At 34.3% G+C, this 21,391-nt stretch overlaps 1 protein-coding gene across 7 annotated transcripts in view; it reads left to right on the top strand.

Annotated features, from left to right (window-relative positions):
* Positions 1–21,391, top strand: part of SOX5 (SRY-box transcription factor 5) — a 1,007,084-nt gene that overhangs the window by 916,390 nt on the left and 69,303 nt on the right. For all 7 annotated transcript variants that reach the window (XM_069489787.1, XM_069489790.1, XM_069489788.1 and 4 more), the window contains one exon: positions 13,345–13,491. In XM_069489787.1, the coding sequence (XP_069345888.1) occupies positions 13,345–13,491 (147 nt within the window). The remainder of the gene's footprint in view (positions 1–13,344; positions 13,492–21,391) is intronic.

Here is a 21,391-nt window from a genome sequence, read left to right as displayed (position 1 = left end):
TAGGCATGGCACACATTCTATAAATTTAGCTATCTTTATTATTATTGCTGCTGTTATTATTCTGTGTCCAGATTTTACGTGAAATTTATTTATCTTAGTTTCTGTACTCAGAGAGTCAACACTAATATTAATATGCAATACTTTCTTAATCTTAAAGGTTTATGGGTGGGGAAGGGGGAGGAAGGAAAAAGTGAGAGGGTGATCATAGGAAGAAGTCCTTTTTTTTAAACCTCTCATATGTGTTGTCTAACAGTACTAGCAGCAAAACAAAATAGCAACTTAAAAAAAAAAAAAAAAAAAAAGCCTAAATGGCTTTATGCCTTTCTTTTCTTCAGGGAAAGTAGAATTCTGTTACCACTGATTCAAGAAGTCTTTTCCTCTTGAAGCCTTTAACCCCTGGTCTTAGAAACTATCATTATTGACTCTGCAGTTATGGGAAATTCCTTTTTCCACTGCCCAGCAGGTAGAGGGATTCCACCGCTATCCCACTGCAAAAGAGATGAATTTATTACATAAAGCTTAAGTTTGGAAAACACTTTTCCATAGTAGCATGACTGCCCATATGATAAGTTTATATGGCACATAAAAGAAAGGAGAACTTTAAGGTTATTCAGACTTCTGATACTACATAGTTGTTTAAGCTTTGGCAAGTTATTGAACCACTGTGAGCCTTCATGTCCCCCCCTGAACACACAGAATTCTTATGGTGATCCTTGAAATAGCATGCAGACTTGTAGCAAAGTGATTAGCATATCACAGTCCCTGAGAAAATCATGGTTCTTGCAATTCCTCTCCCTATATGTGCCAAGTATTTTCAAGCATCCAGCAAGTATGTATTCCAGAAGTAAGTTTTTAAAATATGCAAAATAGTATATAGTCTGTTTTAATAACTGACACTCAAGTTATCTTTGTATCAAGTTAGAAAGCTATTAAAAAAGGGTTTGATTACCATCACCCGTCTGTCAATCTGTTGGAATATAATGAACAATGATTTCACAATTACGAACATAGCCAAAGAGAAGTGTTTGCTTTAAGAATCTTTCTGATAATGCTATAATTCTGATAGTACCCATATTAAATCATGAATATTTGGTAATAACAGAATTTTTTCTCCCGTTGAACAAACCTTTCTCTTCTTATCGTTGCTTTGGAAGGAATTTTAGCAGTATTTTCCCCCCTAAATTAAACTAATTAAAGATGTAAGCATAGTCACTGATATATAAAGAGATTTGAAGAACCTTCCAGCCAGTGTCCTTCCTACCTTGCCAAATGGAGATGTATTTACTGGCTGGTGACCTCAGGAATAGATGCAGAGTGTTCATCCTCCCACAGTAATGAACAGCAAGTCTGGAGCGGCATAAAAAGGGTCAATCGAATAGGTCATACATCATATGGGGAGGCAGATGTTGGAACATATTGTAATGGATTACTGTGCAGTACATGAAGATGGCTTATGGAGTAGGAAAACGGGGAGGGGGTGAGGGGAAGAGCTAAACTATCAGTTGGTGTTTTCTTGCGTGACTCTCTCCAAATATATCTAGTTCTTTAAGAACTGCTTCAATTATAACAGTCAAAATGTTTTTTTTCTGACCGTTCAAGATTTATCGGTGTGTAATAAAATGAAGAAAGCCTTTAAAACTCCAGTACATTTGAAGTGTTTCTTATTTATGTGCTTTAGTCCCTTGCAGTGTGACAGAAACAGCATGAGAGCATCGTACCTGTGAACAAGGTCTTAAGATTTAAATAAGTTCAAATGTATCTTTAATTTTTAGCAGGATGCTATCTTACACCTTCTCGACACTCCACCCCTCATTGCTAGCTCCATATTCCATCTAAGTGTCACACTGAGTGTGACTGAATTTGCAGTAGAATAATAAAGATTGTCTATGTATTATTAATATTTGGTGATAGCAGCTTTAGATAAATAACATTATAGCTTCTGTACATATATTCACAATAGCTTTTTAATAGTAAAACCACACTATAACCAGATGTAATAATTTACTTATTATATCCCGGCTTTTCCAAGACACATCAGCCAGGAGTGATATTTTCAAGAAGGTATAGTTATAATACTAGGAATTTCTGCCACAGAGCCCATACCAGCAAGCCCCTTATTTCCTCAAGCATGCTACCCAATGGCTCCCCTGTTTTCTTTGAAGGCAGAACATTTCTTTTCTATGATCTGTAACATTTCTTTTGCCCTCGTGACTTAACCTCCTGCCATCTCAAACTCACCTCTGGTGATAACAGCTGACTATCCAGCCTTTGGGGAGCTTTGTCCACTCAGGTCATTTTCTTACACGAGCTGATATGCAAACTCTTCTACTCCCACCAACTCCAGCTTGTTTGTTTTTGAAATAATGCTTCATTGACATAATGACCGTTTGCTCTCCTTCATATGGACAAATCTATAGTAAGTCTGAGTTTATTTACTCTTTCGTTTTAATACATTTCTTTCTAGCCTTCAAGTTTCCTTAGGAATTGTATTTAAATGCAAAAGATCCTAGATCTGGCACATTGTCTGTCCTCCAAGTTTCTCCTCTCAGTGACTCTAGTCTCTACTGTACCCTGAGCTCCATTCCTTTAAGGATGAATTCTTCCCCAGTTGGAACTCTAAACTGGAGATTAAGTGACAACTCTTCTCACCTAGGCACCTTCCCCTAACCACTTTCCCCCAAGGTCTGCAGTAGAGCTGGAGAAGCAGCAGGAGGAATGTTTGACACCCCCAGGCCCCACCCACTTCTGTGGATTAACCACCAAGGAGTTTAGGAGATAACTCTTCCCATCTACCCCTACCCCTTTCCCTTGCAGCCTCACACAGGCTTGGCCAGCAGTCTCAGTCCTGAGAGCCATCTGTCAGCCCTAACTGTCTAATCATCATTTTTTTCCAGGAGTCACCTTAGTGGTTAATGAATGTAGTCAACTTTCAGAGGCCTACCTTGGCATGCCCAGTATTCCTTGATGGATACAAAACACACATTGCTTTTTACAACCCTCATTGCACTTCCCTTTCCTATTAAGATTTTTGAAAATTAAAAAATACCAAAATGACTTATTGTGTAAGTAGATTAAAAAATTCATTTGAGAGGAAACTGTTTATTTGTATTGCTCTTTTATTGTCATTATATTGTTTATTATTATGAATCTTTTGATAATAGCTATACACTACTATTAAACTGGACCCTTGCATAGTCTCTGTGATTGGTTTACCCTTTAAAATCAAATTAAAATATATAAGGAACTTTTACAACTCAATCATATGACAGCCCAATTAAAAAAAAAAGAGCAAAAGGGCCAGGCATGGTGACTCCCGCCTATAATCCCAGCACTTTGGGAGGCTGAGGCAGGAGGATCTCTTGAGGCCAGGAATTTGAGACCAGCCTGGGCAACACAGCAAGACCCTGTCTCTACAAAAAATAGAAAACTCTGCTGCACTTGGTGGCACATGACTGTAGTCTCAGCTACTCAAGGGGCTAAGCAGGAAGATTGCTTAAGCCGAGGAGTTTGAGGTTGCAGTGAGCTATGATGACAACACCACTGAACTTTAGCCGGGGCAACAGAGTGATCCTATCAAAGAAAAGCAAAAGATTTGAATACATATGAATATATACTTTTACCAAGGAGACATAGGAATGGCTAACAAGCACATGGAAAGATACTCAGTGGCATTAGGGAAATGCAAATTAAATTTGAGATACCACTGCACACTTACTAAAACAGTTAAAATTTAAAAGACAGACAATCCAAGTATTGATGAGAATGTGTAGAAGTTGGACCCTCATACATTGCTATGGGAATGTAAAATGGTTCAGACACTTTGGAAACTTTGGCAGTTTCTTTAAAAAGTAAACATGAGTTTACCATATTACTCAGCAAATACAATCATCGGAATTGGATAGCCAAGAAAAATGGAAACACACTAAGACTTGTACTGGAATGTTCATAGCAGGCCTGTTTCAAATTGGAACACATGCAAATGTCCATCAACTGTATAAATGGATAAACAAATATGATATATCCATGTGAGGAAATACTTTTCAACAATACAGTGGAGGTGACTACTGATACCTGCTACATCATGGACAGAATTCAAAACATTGTGCTAAGTAAAAGAAACCAACTCTCTCTTTCTTCATTCTCTTGTAGAATTGCCCCAATAGTGGTGACTACAAAATAAATTGACCTTATAGCTGGCCAAGGAGAAGTAGAAGGAACACGCTGTTTTATTTTAAAAGGGGAGAGGAAAATCTCTTTAAAAAATGTGTCTTGTATTATATACAGAAAAATCTTAAATGTTTATACATATATTTTGTTGGTTGATTTGAAGGTTGACTTTATGACTTTCATGTTTGTATCTTCTGCCTGGAATACTCTTCCATTCTAACTTCATCCTGAACTTTCTTAAAGACTTGTGCATAGCAGAGTTGCAGCCCTATCATTTCCTGGCTCCTATCTCAGAAGCTCTTTGCAAGTCATTCACAGTCAAGAAGACAAACCAGACAGAAGCCACCCCTTCCTTTTGAATGGAACTGTGCTTGGGAAGAGAAGGAGCACAGGCTTAGGCCCAAATCTGTCTGTCCCTGTGCCACCACATTTTAACATGAAGCTGCAAGGAAACTAAGAGTTCTCAATTCAGACCTTTCCTCCAGATTCCCAGACTGAAGCTCCACCCTTATTAAACATATCTTCCCATTCCTACCTTTCCCCAGCCCCTGGCAACCACCATTCCACTTTCTGTCTCTATGAATTAACTCTAGGTAGTTCTTATAAGTGGAATCACACCATATTTGTCCTTCTGTGACTAAATCATTTGCTCAGCATAGCATATTATCTTTAAGGTTTATCCATGTTGTAGCATGTTTCAGAATTTTATTCCTTTTCTAAGGCTGAATAATAATCCATCATATGTATGGACAACATTTTGTTTATCCATTCTTCCATAGATGGACATGTGAATTGTTTCCACCATTTGGCTGTTGTGACCAATGCTGCTATGAATATGGGTGTACAAATAGCTCTTCAAGATCCTGCTTTCATTTCTTTTTGGTATATAACCAGAAGTAAAATTGTTGGATCGTATAGTAATTCTTTAATTTTTTGAGAAATTGCCGTATTATTTTCACAGGGGCAGCAGCATTTTACATTCCTACCAGCAATGAACAGGGTTTCAGTTTCTCCACATCCTTGCCAACGTTTGTTATTTTCTGGCTTTTTGATAGTAGTCATCCTAGTGAGTGTGAAGTGGTCTCGCATGTGCTTTCGATTTGCTTTCAGGTCATTTTGAAGGTAGGTTTATCAAGATGGGAAAATGGAACATATTTTATTAGACAGTTCATGAGCATGACTTACAAATTATAAATTTTTATACATTTAGCATGTGGGTTTCTATTTGCACTTTTGCCCTGGTATTTAGGCCTATCCTATTTTTCATACAGTACACTTGAAGAACATAGAAAAAAAATGCTGACAATATGTTAGAGAAAGTCCATGTTTAAACTTATGTTGCTCTGATAATTTTCTGTGAGGAAACATTATGAAAAATAATGTGCAAAGCAAATTTATTCACATTGAAACATGCTGATATGTTTTGAAAGATTTTCTCCAGTACATTAGTTTCTCTTTAAACTCCACATTTAAGTTACATTAAGAAGCTGAAATTAAGCTATAAAGATAACACTTATGGAGCCTTGAAATTGCCTTCTGAATTTTTCCTCACAAATGCTATTCCCTGTCCCTTCTCTTTAAAAAAGGAAAAGAAAAAGAAGAAATAAACAAACACTTTTCATACACATATACCTGACATGTATCTCTTTAGGTTTTATTTAAACTTGAAAAGTTCATATTTAACTATTTTTTAAAATCATAATCGATGACAACACATGCATTTTTAAATCTCTATTCCAAATATTTAACACATTGTATACATGTTAACTGTTATTGACCAATTTCAGACTCTGGACTTAAAAAAATCTTCAATTTCTTTATTTATATTTGGCCTGGAAGGTGCTAGTACTCAGGAAGATTTTTAATTCTGTGATGTTCTTTTTCAGAATGCAGGTCTATATGTTTGCTTACGTGAAATTTAAAAGTGACTACTATTTATTTCTGACTGAGGACTTTATCACTGAGGATGATAAAGGACTACACCTTTATCCTTATACCTACTTAAACTCTTGGGGTGAATTAAAACAAATTCATTGGTCTTATTTGATTAAACATTTAAAATATACCAATACCCTGATTTGATTATTTGAATGTGTCAGATTATCACATGTATCTTGAAAATATGTACATCTAATATGCATCAATAAAAATATTTAAAATATGTAAAATTTATTCATACTCATTTGTAGCATACTTTTTTCTCCTTTATATATTGGTGTTTGAGGTGAGGTTTAATTTGGAAAAAAGGATTTTACTCATAAAAATAATCTAAAACAATTAATTTAGCAAAAACAATATTAAATGGTTGTGCAGTACTCTCCATTCAGATGATGGCAATATAAATGTTTACATATTATGTTTAGGAATATGTTTACATATTATGTATGTTTTATCATATAACATTTAAGACAGACACATTCTTCAGTTAAAATCTTAGTGTTCTTTTATATTTTTTTCCTCTTCAAATGCTTTTTGTGCCCAGATCTCCTATGTAGTTTAATGAAGTTGGTGATTTGGGTAGGAGAAATGTACACAGGAAGACAAGGGGAGGGTTAGAATAGAGAGAGGATGATGGACAAACTTATTTTGCACTATCTTTACAATAAAGTAGGAATGAATCTATCTTCTAAGCCATGCCTAAAGTAGAAGAAGATAGTTGGATCAAAGTATACACTGTCTTATCCTACTGACTGTATATAGTGTCATCCCTGTCTCTTGTGCCTTTATCCAGATTGCCTGGGTGTACAAAAGGGAGATCCCAGTTAAAATAGAAAGTTAAAGATCCAGCAGTCTCACTACTGGATATACATCCAAAGGACATGAAATCATCATGTCACAGAGCTATCAGTACTTCCATGTTCATTGCAGCATTATTTATGATACCCAAGATGTGGAATCAGCCTTAGTGTCCATAAGTGGATGAATGGATAAAGAAAATGTGTTATATATACATAATGGAGTACTATTCGGCCTTTAAAAAGAGGGAAATCCTGTTATTTGTGACAACATGAATGAATCTGGAGGGCATTATGCTTAGTGAAATAAGCCAGACACAGGAAGACAAATACCAAGTAATCTCACTTATATGTGGAATCTGAAAAAGTTAAACTAACAGAAGTTGAGAGCAGAATGGTGGTTACCAAGGCCTGGGGGTAGATGAGGATTGGGGAGATGTTGGTAAAAGGATAATTTTTAAAAATAGCAAATTAGGCTTGATCTAACTAAAAGAAAAGGATCCCAAAGAACAGCTTAAATTTCTAACAACCATAGTTCCTACTAAATACCTTGTACTCTCTAAATATTAACAATAAATATCCAAGATTCAGCAAGTTAATAGCATATATTCATTTATCAGAAAGAAGGTATTTCTCATCTGTTTTTTCTGAAATATTTAAGGATATCTGTGTGCTTAAACTCTTGGTTCTGTTGTCTTTTGAAAAAATGCTAACTTTTTTCAAATAATCTTCATACCTTTTTGTTCCTATCTCTATATTCACTTATTTAGCTACTGTTATAATTATGCCTACAGTGAGTATGTTACAATTTCTTTTGTTCTTATGCTGATAAGATTTATATTCATGTTTCTTTGCCCTCTTAAGTAACTGAAATGAGTGAATAAATGAATGTGAGTTTTATCTCTATCTCTAGTGACCTTTTCTTTCTAATTCCTCAAGTAGAAGCATGCCAAGTTCCTTCTAGATTTTTAAAATTTGTTTCACATATAGGTGCCATCATTATTAAATATAAATTAAATATGTTTGTCGATAATAAATGACATTACTTTATATCATCCATTTTTGCCTTTGTTCAATTCTACTTTTCCTTGTTTTTAGGATTTTCTGATAAAGCATTGAATAATAGGGACATAATCCCTGCCTTCAAGGAGTTTACTAGTCAGTAAATAAATGGTTTGGGGCAACAAATTGTGATAGATGTTTTTGTCAGTGCCTAATGCTTTGAATCCAAATACTCCAGATGGCAGTTAGACACTAGGCTAGTAGCCAATGAGAGAAGTTGTGTTTTTAGCAGTTTGAAGAAAATAAGCTATATGGAGAAGTGGCAGGAATTTACTACCTCTAGGAATTAATGAAATAGTCTAGCTTAGAATTTAAATAGACTATTTTGTGGAATTTCTCCACTACTAGCACTGAAAAGTACTTACTTAAGATATCTAAATAAAATGGGTATCTTCATATGAAAATACAAGTAATCTAACTGTGGCATAAAAGCCATGTTGTCAAAATACAGTTCAACTATTTTTTCCCCAAATAGCAACAGTTGATTAGCACAAGTTAAAATATCTGTTCTTTATCATTCCATCAGACATTTTTTTGACCTTACAACTGGATCATTACAACTCAGCAGAAAGAATACTTATTAATGAACTGTCAACCCATTGCCTAGCAGTGCTTTGGTTCACATGATAGTAAATTATAAGAAAAAGTACCAACGAGGCTTGGCTAAGATAGATGCAATACAAGCTTATGTTGTTGTAAGTAGGGACATCATACTCTTTATTCTTAAAAAAAAAAGTGTTTTAATGAGCTATATGTTATGCAGAAGTTCATGATAGAATGGCTCTGGCATTTTCACAGTTACAATGTAGGAGTATGGGAAAATCTCTCTGTATGAATTGATTTTTCCTTTTAAAAAAAAAGAAAGAAAAAGAAAACATACTATGTGTGTGTGTTTGGGCTGTCTTACAAAGATAGTGTGATAATTGTACACCAATAAGAATAGATGATAGGTGAATACTTATTTATGAAATGAAGACTTACTGTAAATTATATCATTCTATCCCTCTATTTCTTTTTTCTTTTCCCATTAGTTGGCAATGTTTATGTGCCCACTGTACCATGAACTTGAAATTATTTTTTTCCATCTTTATTTTCACAACTATTAACTTTTGAGTTCTTATGATCAAAATCATAATGCTAAATATTGATAACCTCATAGCAGATAGTCCTGTCTTATCTTTATCCTAGTTAAAAGCATCACATATATTGCTCTCATACATTCGTGGCTTTCTCTAACCTACATATGCAGTTTAAACTCTTTTTCTTTAGTTCAAGAGCTTCCATAAGGTGACCTTACCCTACAAACCCAGGGCTGCTCTCCTCTATCGAGGCTATACACTTCAATTAGGTCACTGTCCTTAAGCACTGTGCCTTTTCAGTGGTTTATACACATTATATGATTTATTATTTCTCACAGCACCCTTATAAAATTTTATTTATCCCTGAATTTACAGATTAAGTAATTGTGACTCACAGAAGTTGTCCTAGGTCACATAGTTTGGAGCTGGGATTAGAATTCAGTTCTGCCTATATCCAGAGCTCTTACTTTTTACCTGTTCCACTAGAAGTAGAAACTTTGGTCCTTGGAGGAGTTTAAAATGTTGAAGAGACAAAAATGTAGGTTATGGAGCAATTTGAGACAAAAGTGAGAGTTGCTTGTGTAGTGTGTGTGTGTGTATGTGTGTGTGTTCGTTCACATATTTGTGAACACTCAGTACCAGGAAGACACTTAGTAATCAAGAATAGGTTCTAACCTAATCTTATGTGATTGTTTTCATAAAAAAATCATTGTCTTCAGGAGATACAGAGATAGGGGAACTGCAAGGGGATAAGAATCAATATTTTAAGTAATGCAGATACTAGAAAACCTTGTGGCATTTTAGAGATCACAAATCCCTAACCCATTAGTTGCAGGTTAAGAGTCAAGTTATTCTGCAAGGCTAAATTGCTGTGAGTCTGGCTAAACTAAAGAAGTGAGTGCTCTCTTTCAGCTTCAGCCTTTTATGTTTAGTGTCTCTCAGTTTGTTTCTGCTGTATAGAATAACTTCACTGTTTTTCGTAAAAGTACATTTATCATAATCCACCTTTAGGTTTTATCTGCTATTCTTTAAAGAAAGATGTTAACCAGATTTTTGTTTTAAAATATATATAAAACATAAGTGGGTTATGTAGTTCACCAAATGCTTGTTACTTCAGATGGCCTTCCAATAATCACTAGATGTTACACCCCTTCCCCCTCAGCAAGGTCAGCCAATGGTTCTGTGCCTGTAGACCTCACTCAGTGCAGACACCTGTTATTATTCTTGATTTTGCTTCAAGAGCATGTGATAAATGAAAGAAACTATTAATCATTTCTTGACTCCTTTGTTTTAAAATCAGTCAGTACACACATTTTAATGGATAGAAAAATGAGCCTAATTTTTTGAAAGGTTGAATTAAATTAAGTCACAGCAGATTTTTTTTTTTTTTTTTTTTTTGGTAAGTTGTTCATTCTTACACAGATAGCCAGGTAGAAAAATTATTGTCAGCTTCTTTAAGTCTACTGAAATTTCCTATTAATTTGTGAATGGCCAAATTAGGATCCAGCAGCATCAACATTAAAATTCCTGGTTTGATCTTGTCTGTACAGACCCAAAGTATGTTAGATTTTCTAGGACTTGAGGCCCTTTTTACTTCTGTAAGGTAATGTTATGTAAATTTTAGGAAAACATATATTTGACACAAATTAAAATGTGTTGGAAGTAGGTGTTTCCTGGTCCTACCTCCATACCTTGGCAAATCAAGAAAATTTTTGATATACTTGGAGAATGCAATGATCTGGGAATAGTGGAAAATTGATCACAGTTGGGGAAGAGCAACACTAGAATTTGTCCCCTCGTGCAGAAGCCAAATATGAGGAAAGAATATGGAAGACTGGGGAGAAAGAACAGATCCCTCCCTAATGTTAGCCTAGTAGGCTTATGAAATGTTCATTATAAATTACCTCACATCTCTGTATTCTGTGGAAATACCGTCAAGGCAGATGATGTTATACTCTTCTTATAGAAATATTAGTAAGTTTAAGTGAATCTATCTCTTTTACAAACTTCCCTTTCAACTCAAAAGCATTTCTTAGGACAATTTAGCTCAGATACACCTTAATTTCATATTTAAAAGGGCAAAAATAATGCATTTATTTGAATGAGGGAAGAATGTATATGATTATTTTTATCCGAAGTATGTATCATCTCCAACCTTTAAATTCAATAAAATGTTTTAGAGTTTTTGTACTTGTATTTTTAGTAATAGTGTTTATACTTCTTTGGAAGTTGTGAGTTTGTGTATAGTGACTAATATTTAAACATTGAATCACCTGTAATGAATAACTGGTTAAATTATTTAAATATCTAAATAACACAAATAACCCATAATTTTTAAATATTATGAAATAATTCTTTAAGAATCAAAATTAAATTTTGAATTACTGTTTTCTTCACATTGTTTTACCTATAAATGTTTAATGTCCCGTGTCATCTTTAGTAATTATGAAACAATCTCATTTTTAGTATATGCTAAACCAGTAATAGGAATTGTTATCCTCTAGTAATAATATCCAGCATAATCATTTTCAAAGACAAGGATACAATATATAATACAGTGTGAAATTCATAAAAATAGTTATCTAGCTAGCTTGTGAAAATACATGTATGTTTAAAATTCAGTGCCAGTAAATGCATCTACTGGGAAAATTTTTAATTTGCAAAGTGATGTCCTAGGATAATTAGTTATTTTCTTAAAGACTTTATAAACAGTTCAGGATGATGACAGAAAAAAGACTGCTTTTCTAATTACAGATATAATGCATAGATTTTTAACATAGGTGTGAAAAATGGATCAATTCTGATAGTTTTTTTAAAAGCACACTTCCAAGTCTTCCTATTTGAAATGAATTATTCTTTTACTCTTTATGTAATCTAATACAGAAATTCATTCTTATCCTTATTGACTACAATAAGAAAAAATATAATTATTCCAACACAAAATAACCTTATGGGGACAGTCATTATTGATAATATAAATATACTTCTCTGGTTCTTTGATCTTTCTCTGGAATGTACCTTATCTTACTTTGCATTAAAATAAGTTGTAATTTTTATCGATAATTTTAATGTCTTATTTTCATTTAGGTCATAGTATCTGGAAACTGTGAACAATGCATATATATTTTCATTTAAATATGTGCTGACTTCAGTTTTCATTACATCATTTATAGAGAGACCCCCCTTGTCAGGATCTTTGGCTTATCCTGAGCAATTTTATCTTTTGAAATTTCTCTTTCAGAAAAACACCAAGATAATCCAGATAACTATTTCACAGTACTTCTACTTGGAAGCTTTTTTCCTTAGCATCAGTTGCTTCATTATAAAAATTCTAGCTTGCCTAATGAAAACTACACATGGAATCTCAAGACAAATGTGAAATAGGAAATTGTTTGTGGTGGGGGGGTGTTTATTTAATAATTGCTTCCTCATACGCATATACAAAGTGCTAAATGGAGATGGAGGGAGTATTAATCTAAATATTTGATGTGATAAGATTTGAGTCTAAAGCAATCTTGTTGTAGGATACTATATCATACGGCTATCATTATCAAAGTAAAATTTTTCTTTTAATTTATTAATAACTTAGAGAATTGTATTGGTTATTCAGTAAGAATTATTAAGTGATGGCTTAGTGGACGAGTGTGTGTTTTAGACAGTATTGCTTTAAACTCTAATGCTCCAGAGAATTTGAGATTTGTCTGTGTTTATATGTCATGAAGTAAAGTGAACTTCTGGCAAGCATCCAGTTAGTTTTTATCAATGTAGGTAGACTGACCAGATAATGTTCTTCAAATACTTTCCTTCCATTCCCTATCAATGCATTTTCTGTATTTCCACACAAGTAATACTCAGAAAAATTGCTATAGGTGCCCATTTCAACAAGTCAAAGAAAAAAAGTAGACAGGACTTGAACCACTATGTATAGTAAGAAAATTACTGTGTAAATGAAGCTGTACTTTGTGTAACACACTATGTAAATTTAAAGTAAAGCAAAAAGAGCTCTTGACTAAATATGATCTAATTACCCTCTATAGACATTGGAAAAGATAAATATGGATGACTGTTATTTGCTTTGAGTCCCAGGACCTACTGAAGCTGAGATCCTTTATATGTGGTATCTGTCATTTCTCCTATGAGAAGTAAGTCAAGAAAGTTGAGGTGACAGCTTCTTCTTTTAAATATTCCAGGGTACTGAACAAAAACACTCATAGGAAAAATACAATATCTGAATCAGTACTTTCTGAAAAGTGTGTTTATTATTCATAGTGTTTTTTTCTCTCTCTCTTTTTCTTCTGTAGCAGTTATATGCTGCCCAGCTAGCTGCAATGCAGGTATCTCCAGGAGGGAAGCTCCCAGGCATACCCCAAGGCAACCTTGGTGCTGCTGTATCTCCTACCAGCATTCACACAGACAAGAGCACAAACAGCCCACCACCCAAAAGCAAGGTACCCTTTTGAAGTAGCTACCTGTCTTGCCACTTAGATTTTTTATTTTTCGTTCAGTGGAATTTATTGAATGTCTATTATATGCCAGCAAGTAGGCTAATCTCCGGGTATACAAGGAGGTAAGAGTCTAGAAAGGGCAAATAGGCATGAATGTAAATTTACCAGCGTACATTTATTTAGTCATTTATTTAATAAATATGTATTGATAGCTATAAAGTAGTATTTATAGCTTTTACAGTCTTATAAAGTAGTATTTATAAAAATAGCCAATTATCCATACTCTTACAGTATTATAGTATTTACAGTCTTATAAAGTAGTATTTATAAAAATAGCCAATTATCCATACTCTATGGTACAAAATAATATATTTTATACAGAGTTACAGATAAAGTACATCAGAGGTTATATTAAGAAGAAGAGATTACCGTCAGTGAGCGATCCAGGCAAGGGTTTGCCAAAGAAGGGGCAACTGAAATAAACCTTAAAATATGAGTAGGATTAGGACATATATAAAGTGTTTTTTAAATTTTAATAACTGTTACAATATGGTGCAATATAGATGTAAATTTAGGTATATCACCCACCCAATGAAATTATCATGTAAAAAAATGAAGATAATGGTATTACAAGTAAGACCATTTAGAAATAGTTTTGTTTTGGGAGCTAAAGAAACATTTCCTGAGAACATATGGAAAAGGATCAGGAGAGATTCAAATAATGTATGTTTCTTGACCTAAAAGGAGAGAGAATCAGAAAAAAATGATCTGAACTTTTTTTGTATTTGTTAAGATCTTAGTTAGATGATATTGTATAAATGTAGTAAGTTTTCTGTGAAAGAAGTAAAAAGAGTTACCATAAAGTGGTATTCCCTGATATTAATCAGGGAAATAACTGCAAATATTTTAACTGTATTAGATCATGTTGAGTAGAAAACTAACACAGTTAATTTAGCCCCCCAAAATAACTTTTTTTTTTTTTTGCTGATTTACCTAGAAAATTGCTTCTATTCTCCATCTAATTAATGCTATGTTGAAACAGGCTAACAGGTTAAGAGTAGTCACAATTATTGAAAGAAATACACAGAGAAAAGGATTAGGAAGTACTGAAAAATAAAAATTCTAGAATTTAAAAAAATCCTTCTCCAGTACCCTGGTGGCTCTACCAGGAAGTCTTTCACTGTTCCTGTATTACTCCAGAGAGTGAATCGGGAAGAAGACATCAATCAATCATTTGGGAGACAGCACTTCAGCCTCCCTTATTCCAGAACTTCCTAGTCCTTTTCCATGTTATTAAGAGAGAGATAACTTTGGGAATGTAACTTAACCTGGACAAGGACCTTGGATCATGATTCACCATCATATGTACAAATATATATTGAAAAATACTGTGCACACTACAGTGGCATTAGGGAGTATACATACGCCACTTTTAAGATCTATTTCAGCTGTTTAATGGACCTTGCGTGTTCTGTGCTTAATGTATATCTAAGGCCTAGTCTGCTTTTCTTTATAATCACAGCAGCATGTAAGTTTTTAAAACTTGGTAATAATACCATTTACTAAATAAAATTTAATTTTAAAGCAGTGATGTTTTGGCTTCCCTGTGGACCAGCAGTCTTAATGTATTAGATGAACAGGCTAACTTTGAGTATAATAAATAGCTGTAGCAGCACACTCATTGTCACACACAGATACTTTGGTGAGTTATTCTCTGTTTATTTCCTTGATTTATTGACATGATTTCACATACTGTTTCATAATGATGCTTTACATTAGGATATTTCCTTTATGATTTTAGGTTATGTAGTTCACTTTTAAAAGACTTATAGATTTTTTTTTTAGCCATGGCATAACTTTTTATCATTAATATCTCCTCACCAAATCACTCATACAAATAATCGTCAAGTTTTTGATGTCAATCAGCCTCATCCATTTATGTCTATTAGTTTGTCCACTCATTCATTTGTTCATTTAAATATTTATTCAGAAGTTGCTACAGTGATACTTTCTTAGGTTACCATGGTAGATGCTAAAGTGACTGAAGGTTTGCTTTGCCAAGATTAGGAAACTGCTTTAAGAGATATATGTTTCTATATATTCATAGAATCTTACAGACGTGCAAAAGAGACTGATTACTTCAGTAAAGTTAGAATTCTCCTACATCCTATGGCTTTATATATCTTTGTTTATTTAATAGTAGTGAAAAAGTAGTGTGTTTCTATAGACATTATTATGTATAATTTTAAAATATACTTCAAAGTTCATCTTTGAAGTTTCAATTACTTTTTGAAAACTAACCTTCATGAATTTTCTATCATATAAAGTTTTTTTAAAAAAGTAGATACTGTATTTCTTTACATCTGCAATTACGGTAAACTGCACAAAAGGTTTAACCAAGAATAAACTGCCTCTTTTTAAGTACCAACAATTTAATAAAAATATTTCCTTTCTTTGCTCAGTGTCCTCTAGCGTACTGTCTACAACCTCTCTTATTGTCAGAAAAGGTTTCTTAAATGTGCTTGTGTTTTACCTTAGCAGTAAAATGTAGTGGGTTAAAAATAGCCACACCAATAAGTATTACTGCTGTCATTTTAATGAACAACAGGGCCAAAAACAAAAAAAAATACAACCAATAGTAAATAAAGAGAATCCATTACAATGCATGAATTTACTTTCTTGTAGCCTGGAATTGACATTTATACATAGTATCATAAACATTTTGATTTCACCAAGCTGTTTTATTCATGTGTAATAGCTATTATTTATTATTATATTTATGTTTTTAAGCAATCAATTATTAGTGTCTTGGGGGTATTTTCTGTGTTTTATTGGCAAATTTTCATGTCAATCTTACTATAAAATAGAATTATTTTATTAAAGGGCTTTGTTGTATTATCTACATATCTACCTATCATAAAACAAATTGATGGCTTAAGTTAAAAGTGCGTTTGCTGTTTGGAACAATGGAATCATAAGTCACATCCAGGTGATGATGTAAATATGATCTTATTGACAACCATCAAAAGCCAACCATGTTCTGAATTTTATTGCCTGCCCTTCTTCCCGGGTGTGCCTTTGCCTTGCCTCACAACTCTAGAGAAGGACACAAACAAAACTTATTTGTAATTTGCAAAAAATGGAAGGGGGGAATCAAAGGGAGGGGGCTCCAAAAGACTGTAAAATTGTACAGCATGAGTCCTCTGATGCATGCTGTTTTCAATCTGCTGTGTGCCAGTTGGAGGCTTGGGGAGTGTGTGCGCACGAGAGAAAGGATAATGCTGAGAAATGATAGAGTGGCTGTGACCTCCAAGCTCAGTCTGGAAATCCAAGACATTGATTTCACTTAGCATTCCTGCTGAGAAATCTGGCGGAGTTCAGTTGTAATAAAAGAACAAGATTCTGTTCTAATGGTAATGGCGTATGACAGACATATCACTTTGTCTGTCCTCAGCACCAGAGAGAGGAGAATTGGAGAAAGGTCACCTGACCTGCCTGGGGTGTTGTACGAGTGCTGTACTGAGCTTTGAACTACTGCCTAGGAACATAATTATTTATAATATTAAACGATAAAGAAACCTTTAGAGGACTCACAGTGAACCTCTAAAAACTGCAAGCAGGAATTGTATTCTGTAAATGTGAAAGCACGAAAAGAAATCTGGTCTGTTCAAAATCTGCATTGAAGAAAATGGATAGTGTTTCTTATTGAGTTATAGGTCCTTGAACTTAATGTTTGTGAACTGTTTGCATTAATGCCTGACATACTGTCATTGGTTGATTTTTCTCTTTTTTTAAATCCCTTGGTTTTATTAGTCACAAACCAAATATGAATATAAATGTGTGTGTGTGTGTGTGTGTGTGTGTGTGTAGGTGTATTTCCCTTGCCCCTAGGGTCTATTTTGCCAAAGACTAGATGATAGAGAATTAAGACCATCAGTAGGTTTTTAAATTTTTCTCAGCTGTTACAATAAAATGTCTCTAAATGCATGTGCATTTGTCTCTTTAGCAACTATTTAATTTTTCCCCCTCTGGATCCTACTCCAGAAATATTTTTTTCATTGACCAACAAAAGCAAATATATTTAGCTCCTCAGAGAATATTCCCATAGCTTATGTATGTCCTCACAGCTGAGTTTATGGGTAAAGGTTGGTAAATAACTCTGAGTAAAAGTATGAAATCTTGAACCTTTGTGCACAAGAGATCCCATTTAATGGAAATTTTAGAATAATTCTACCTTCTCAAATTATTTAATTAAGGTATTATCGAGCAATATTGGTGTTTGAATCTCATATACAATATTACTTTGAATCTGCTTATATGCCTTAACAAATGTCTTAATTTATTTGTTTATACTTTAGCCTTCTGCCACAGGATGGACCAATATACAGTGTATTCAGTGGCTTTCATTTATGCACCCCATATTGCTTTCTTTAAATGATTTTCTGCATATTTTATTGCAGCCTTTTAAGAACCTAGATAGCCTTTGCTTTGTGTCAGTAATTGGTCTTTTGATACATTTGTGTTCTAAAATACATTATTTCTTTAAAATATAGTAGAATCAATGTCAGGCTTAAAACAATTACCTTGAGAGAGAGAGTATTTGGACTCAGTTTCACACACAACTCACACAATTGTTATTTATGCATAGGTTTAGAATTCCATGTTATCAAGAAGTCCTCCTATGTCGTAGGTGTGCTAAACATCTGAACTTCACATTTTAAGTGTTCTGCCGTTGTAAATGTAGCCATCTCTTGGGAAAATTGAAAGGGCAACTTGTAAATGTCTCTTGGTATTTGATGGAGACTTATATATTGCTTGTAGTAACCAAGAATAGTTAGTTTGAAAAGCTGATGACAAGAGAAAATTCCTGGTTGCTTTTCTTTTAACCTTGCTATGACCCTAGTCGTACCCCTCGTCACAGTTGTGTCTGTATCAATGGCAAGAGCACACAGATTGTCCGAATTAATTTTTTTTTCTTTTTGAATACTTCTGGCAGTGATGTTCCCACTTGCTCAGCAGCAGCACCTGGGAGTTATGACAAGGAAAAAAAAATGTTTCTCCGAAAAGCCAGAAATGGCCCTAACCAGCTGACCAGACACCATCACATTCTTTTGGCTGCAATATCCTTAAAAATATTGCTTCGAATTCAGAAGCAAGAACTGGAACTTTATTGTTATCTGATTCTCTTTCAAAGGCACAGTAATGAAGATCTTTTCTGACTTGGTAGCCATGTGCTTGTGATAGTAATATCAGCAGTGCCGATGACTCCTATTAGGGCGCCTATTTTTTGCTGTAATGGTACCAATCACATAGTTTTGTGCTATCAAGTAAACATTATATCAATACACACTGGTCTGCAGGGTAGAATTTTGTAGTTTAATACTATGAGTCACAAATACTGCTACACATACACAGAAGATTACTTAGCAATATGCTGGGAGTATGAGAAATCAGGGGATAATCAGGATTCATCCTGAGGATTAGTAACAGGAGATTTGAGAAATGAAGGCATTTTTGATAATTTGAGACACTGTTTTATAATGCCAACTGGCAGAAAGGCAGAATACAAAAGTGCACATAGTCTAACCACAAGCAAGTCTAACCACTAGCAACAAAAACTATAAAAACAGTTTTAATATTAATGAGAAAACATCATTTAAAGATAAAGCACAAGACATCAAAGAGAGTTCATGAGTTTCAAATGGACTAGGAAATGCTCAGGCCTCCACCAGAACATTTCTATAGTGAAAAGTTCAAAGAGCACTGCTCAAAGTAACTATAACCTGGTTTAATATTTTTCACATTTCACCTGACCATGAAAAATTTTGAGGCATAGTAGTTTCTAGAGGTGTAATTTCTAATATGTTAAAGTCCCTAGAATACTACTCTTTGACTTATTCTTAGAGCTTTTTAGGTCAAGATCTCAAATAATCACTACTCACTACGCAGGGCTAGAACTCGTCTCTAAATGTAGTATCTCTAATAATCCACAGTGCTGAAATGGTATTAATAAAAGAGGAGCTGCCATTCATCCCTGTATGTCATCATCCAATAAAATCACTGGTCCATCCTGAAACTATTGGGCCTGGTACTTTTGTAGTTTCCATTTCTCCTACAACTTCAGAACAGAAAGGGATGTTAGCCTCAGCTAATTATAAACACATTCAAATTGGCCATTTTCTATTCTTAAGCTTTAAAACTGTCTGGCATATCAGTTAAATGCTAGAATATCCCTAATGCCATGGCTGCTTTGTGCTTTGTTGAAATGCTATTGAACACCCTTTTTTCCCCTGTATTTCGACATCTGTGAAATAAGGATTTTGTTAGCCTTCGAGATGTGAAATGGATGTGTCATACTCAAGAGGTGAATTCATTTAAGAAGAATCACCCCATAGAGTTAAACTGTAAATGTGGCCCATTATCATTATCATCACTTCCTGGGTGGGACACATTTACAGTGGATATAACGTAGTCGCCCTGTCATTTTAAATAAAATAGTTTTCTTCTTGTGGTTCCATGTTGCTAAACGGAAATATGTTAAATGAAGTGTTATCAACAGAACCCCTGTGATGAGCCGCCTCCTCTCCTTTTCATCTGTATTCAGTTGATGGGAATCTCAAACAGCTAGGGACTTAAACAGAGGCTTTCTGAGCTCCGTGGTATTAAATGTCCAAATAGATCATTAGGTGATACGTTCTTTATAACTCAGGAAGTGGGGGGTTGGTCACATTTGTCTCATAAAAACAGTAAAAATTATAAAGCAAAGAGATAGACTAGTTATAATCTCAGCAATTAAAAGGAAAAGCAAAATGTACAGAGGGATTTGGTAATGTCCTTTGAATTCTATTGGTCGGGGCTGTGTTTCCCAGTACAGTGATTTTGTTTTGACAGGAACCTGTCTCACGCGCAGAACATGATGAGCCATGTCAAGGCTTCTTAATGATGCAAATCACTGGGAGAGAAGAGGATGTTGAACATGTACAGACACAGGAAGATACACAGAATTCTGTTCTTTAAGTGAAAGTTGTCCTGTAAAATAGGTTCAAGCCAAAGTAGATCCACTGTCTAAAGAGCTGTATGTTTTAAGCACTTTAATCTAAAAACCACGCAGTTAAAATCTAAATCATGTAGGGAAGAGTAAAACGAACAGTATAAAAGGATGGCCCTAAACAGGAGTATCTAGTACTGTAACCTCAGTGCACATGATAGCTAAGAATGCTACGTCATTATTATGTCAGAGACTGAGACAGCAGAAGTACATTTCTGTAGTTATCCTTCCTTTTTGGGAATCATTTCTAATTTTGGCGTCCTAAAACTTACTTCAAAACAGTTGCAATCTACTTTCTAGGCTAAATTATTGATCAGTGCCTCATTGGAGCTGTTGATAATTGACTCCTTTTTATCATTTTGGCCCTCACCTGTACTGGAACTGTTTGTTTTGTTGTTGTTTTTGGTTTTGGGGAGGGGGTTCTAAAAAATTAGTTATATCTGTGCAAATGCAATGGGTTTATAAGAAATATTGTTACATGTCCATAATGTATAGTGATCAAGTCAGGATATTCAGGGTGTTCATCACCTGAGTACAATATGTTTTTGTTAAGTGTATAGTCATCCTACTGTGCTATCAAACATTGAATTTATTCCTTCTATCTTTCTACGTTTGTACCCTTCAACCCACTTCTCTTCATTCTCCCCCGTCTCCCCACTCACCTTTCAGTCTCTGTTATGCATTTTTACACCCTCTACCTCTATGTGTTCAGATTTTTTAGTTTTCACATCTAGAACAAGCAATATTTGTTTGTGCCTGGCTTATTTCACTTAAGATGATGATTTCCAGTTCCATCTATGTTACTGAAAATGACATAATTTCATTTTTATTTATAGCTAAATAGTGTTTCATTGT

This window comes from Eulemur rufifrons, chromosome 16 (genome assembly GCF_041146395.1).
Source record: "Eulemur rufifrons isolate Redbay chromosome 16, OSU_ERuf_1, whole genome shotgun sequence".
Taxonomy (NCBI): domain Eukaryota; kingdom Metazoa; phylum Chordata; class Mammalia; order Primates; family Lemuridae; genus Eulemur; species Eulemur rufifrons.
The sequence above is the reverse complement of the archived record's forward strand: the minus strand, read 5'-3'. Positions and strand labels throughout refer to the sequence as shown.